Source organism: Rhinopithecus bieti, unplaced genomic scaffold (genome assembly GCF_001698545.2).
Source record: "Rhinopithecus bieti isolate Rb0 unplaced genomic scaffold, ASM169854v2 scaffold_14404, whole genome shotgun sequence".
NCBI lineage: Eukaryota > Metazoa > Chordata > Mammalia > Primates > Cercopithecidae > Rhinopithecus > Rhinopithecus bieti.
This window is the reverse complement of record NW_016807824.1, coordinates 227769-230679: the sequence shown is the minus strand read 5'-3', so window position 1 is coordinate 230679 and position 2911 is coordinate 227769. Positions and strand designations below refer to the sequence as shown.

General features: G+C 57.3%; 1 protein-coding gene across 8 annotated transcripts; it reads left to right on the top strand.

The window, feature by feature from the left end:
- The first annotated feature begins 237 nt into the window (after positions 1-237).
- MRPL55 (mitochondrial ribosomal protein L55) lies at positions 238-2911 on the top strand. Of its 8 annotated transcripts, none has more exons than XM_017883830.1 (5): positions 238-460; positions 608-757; positions 1299-1381; positions 1722-1923; positions 2672-2911. In XM_017883830.1, exons 3-5 carry the CDS (start codon positions 1356-1358, stop codon positions 2828-2830), a joined length of 387 nt encoding a protein of 128 aa, XP_017739319.1. In that variant the 5' UTR covers positions 238-460; positions 608-757; positions 1299-1355; the 3' UTR covers positions 2831-2911. The 8 variants fall into 8 exon arrangements, with proteins under 8 accessions (XP_017739319.1, XP_017739320.1, XP_017739314.1 ...); XM_017883831.1 differs by having other exon boundaries at positions 608-766; XM_017883825.1 differs by having other exon boundaries at positions 608-883.

Genomic DNA, 2911 nt, shown 5'->3' with positions numbered 1-2911 from the left:
CTCAGCCCTGCGGATTCTCCTTCAGCTCCCCACCCCGGGTCCTCCCTCAGACCCGCGGGTCCCCTCGACCCCGCTGGCCTGCCCTGGTCCTCTCGTAAGAACGGAGGTCACCTGGCCGACCCCGCCTGGCTCCTCGTACTGCCACAGCGCCCCGCAGGCCCCGCCTACCTAGGCTTCGCCCCGCCCACGAGATTACATCACACCGCGCCGGCCCCGCCCAACGGGGGGTATATCTTCGTGTCTCACCGCCCACTCTTGCCTCGCCCGGCCATAGAATACGTCCTACCGCGCGACGCAGCGCCTGCCAGTGACGTTGTGGGCTGCGGCGCTGCAGCACCCAACGCAGTGAGTGTGCCGTGACCTCCTGCGTGGCCTCGTCCCTGGTCTTAGTTTCCACCGGGCAGTGGGAGTCAGGACCGCCTGTCCTCAGGCCCCTCCGCAGCGACTGTGGCGGCTGCAGGTTGGCGCCTCGTGTGGGCCGGGAGTAGAGGCGGGGGGCGCTGTACTCTACCTGTGGAGTCGGGAGGGAGGGAGAGAGAGAGGGAAGCAGGGAAGGGGACTGGGGGCTGCACCTGTACTGGCCCCTTGTCCCCATGCGGTCTAGCAGGAAGGAAGAGGTAACTTCCCCTGAAGACCCTCCTGGACCAGCCCCAGGCTCCTGTGCTCGTGAGGCCGAGGGAGAGGGATGTCGGCATAGGACACGGAGCAGGATTTCCATTTTAGAGGCAGCCGGACCTGTCTTCAGGTCCCTTCCTTGGTGAGAGGGGTACGCCAGAGGAAGCTGGGCGCTCGGCCGCCGTGCAGCCTCGTCTCCTGGAATCTGAGTATTGGAAACTGGGCTTTTACCTCGGATACCTCAGCACAGACTCCCATGGGAATCCAGGTCACAGCAAAGCAGCCCTGGGCCTCCACTCTCCTTTAAGCAAGCATGACAATCCTCACCTGACTGGGTTTTTATTAAAACTAGCAATGACCTTAGAAAGCAAGGCATGATCTCAGCTCCACTTTTGAGGCTGCAGTCCATTTAGAGAGGTTTCCCAGACTCGGTAACGGCCAGAGCAGACAGCCTGTGCCCTGCCGCAGACTTACTCAGAATTTTTGGGAGCAGTGACCATCTTCTGCTTTTGGAAAAACCTCTACAGTCGGTTCTGAGAAGTCCAAGGGTTGCTGGGAGAGGTTGGTGAGTGGCGTGGTGATTACATGTGTCTTGGAAGCATCCTGGGCTGGGATTTGATGAGAACCCATTAGGTGGAAGAACCTTCCTTTTAAAAAAGATGTCTTCATTCTCTACCTAGCAGGTTGCACGCCAGGGCCTGTACTTACCACCACCACGTGCCACGGGACTCTAAGGAGGAATGGCGGCTGTGGGCAGCCTGCTTGGGTAAGCATGGACTTTTAGGTCCCTGGGTATTACTGTCAGGGGCCACCCAGGGAACCCCTCTCTTCAGCAGGAAATGGCCATTCTAATCCTCCCTAGTCCCAGCTATTGTCCACTGTCCCCTGTGCTGGAAGCTTTGTGCCCTTGCTCAGCCTGGCAGCCTCTTCCTGGCTAGGGGGCCAGAGCGGCTCTGACCACCACCTGCGGCTCCTCAGGAAGCCCTGAGGCTCATCCTGCTCCTAGCATGGGTCACCAGCTCTGGTAGTGTCTCCTGTTGCCTGGCAGTGCCCCATCACGGCCAGCCTCAGTCATGTTGGACCAGTGCTTGCACGTTTTTCTGCAGCCTGCTGAGGCAGAGCACTGTGAAGGCCACCGAACCTGCACTCCGCCACCTGCACACATCCTCCTGGCAGGCCGACAGCAGCAGGGCCTCACTCAGTCGTGTGCACCGCCAAGCTTATGCACGACTCTACCCTGTACTGCTGGTGAAGCAGGATGGCTCCACCATCCACATCCGCTACAGGGAGCCACGGCGCATGCTGGCGGTAAGCTTCCCTCTCCAGGTGCTTCCAGGTGCTGGGCTGGGGTTCAGGCTGTGGTGGGGGTGGTGGTGGCCAGTCGCCTTAGGATGGACATGTGGCTGTGATCACTGTACCACATGACAGGAGTCAGGGGAGCAGGTGGTTGTTGGAGGATTGGAGGAAGGCTTAGATCCAAAACTGACTCTTAAGCGCCAAAATTAGATAGGACTAACCAGTAGTGTGTTTTTATTTTTAAAATTTATTTTTTGAGACAGGGTCTTGCTCTGTCAACCAGGCTGGAGTGCAGAGGCACGATCTCAGCTCACTGCAGCCCTGAATCCCCGGACTCATGCGGTCTTCCTACCTCAGCCTCCCGAGTAGCTGGGACTGCAGGTGCACACCACCATGCCTCGCTACCTTTTTGAAATATTTTTTGTAGAGATGGGGTGTCTTTGCGTTGCCCAGGCTAGTCTTGAACTCCTGGGCTCAAGCGATCCTCTCACCTCAGCCTCCCAAAGCACTGGGATTACAGGCATGAGTGAGCCACCATGCCTGGCCTTGTGTGTTTTTAAAAACATCAAATCTGAGGAAAACACAGAACAATTTATTTTAAAGACTGAAAGCTTTGAAGGGAGAGACCAGTAAGAATGTTTGAAAATCAAGCTAGTATAGGATGGAAGACATAAGTTGACAGGAAGGCCCTGGGCTGTCCCCTCAGTAGTTCTCAAGGTCCCTCGATCCACATGGACAAAACTTGGTCTGTCCCCTGCAGATGCCCATAGATCTGGACACCTTGTCTCCTGAGGAACGCCGGGCCAGGCTGCGGAAGCGTGAGGCTCAGCTCCAGCCGAGGAAGGAGTACGAGCAAGAGCTCAGTGATGACTTTCATGTGGAGCACTACCAACAGTTCTGGAACAGGACCAAGAAGTGACCGTGGCTCCAGCCACCCCGGGACGTTGATAAGATGGGAGGGCTGTTCTTAAATCACATATTCTCGAAGCTGCCACCTGGA

What these genes read in the sequence shown, in the direction of transcription:
- MRPL55 (XM_017883829.1), top strand. Translation starts at nt 1,356, where the DNA reads ATGGCGGCTGTGGGCAGCCTGCTTGG. An exon ending in GCTGTGGGCAGCCTGCTTGG is followed by an intron (nt 1,382 to 1,721) that starts GTAAGCATGGAC and finishes GTTTTTCTGCAG; the next exon opens with CCTGCTGAGGCAGAGCACTG. An exon ending in AGCCACGGCGCATGCTGGCG is followed by an intron (nt 1,924 to 2,671) that starts GTAAGCTTCCCT and finishes TGTCCCCTGCAG; the next exon opens with ATGCCCATAGATCTGGACAC.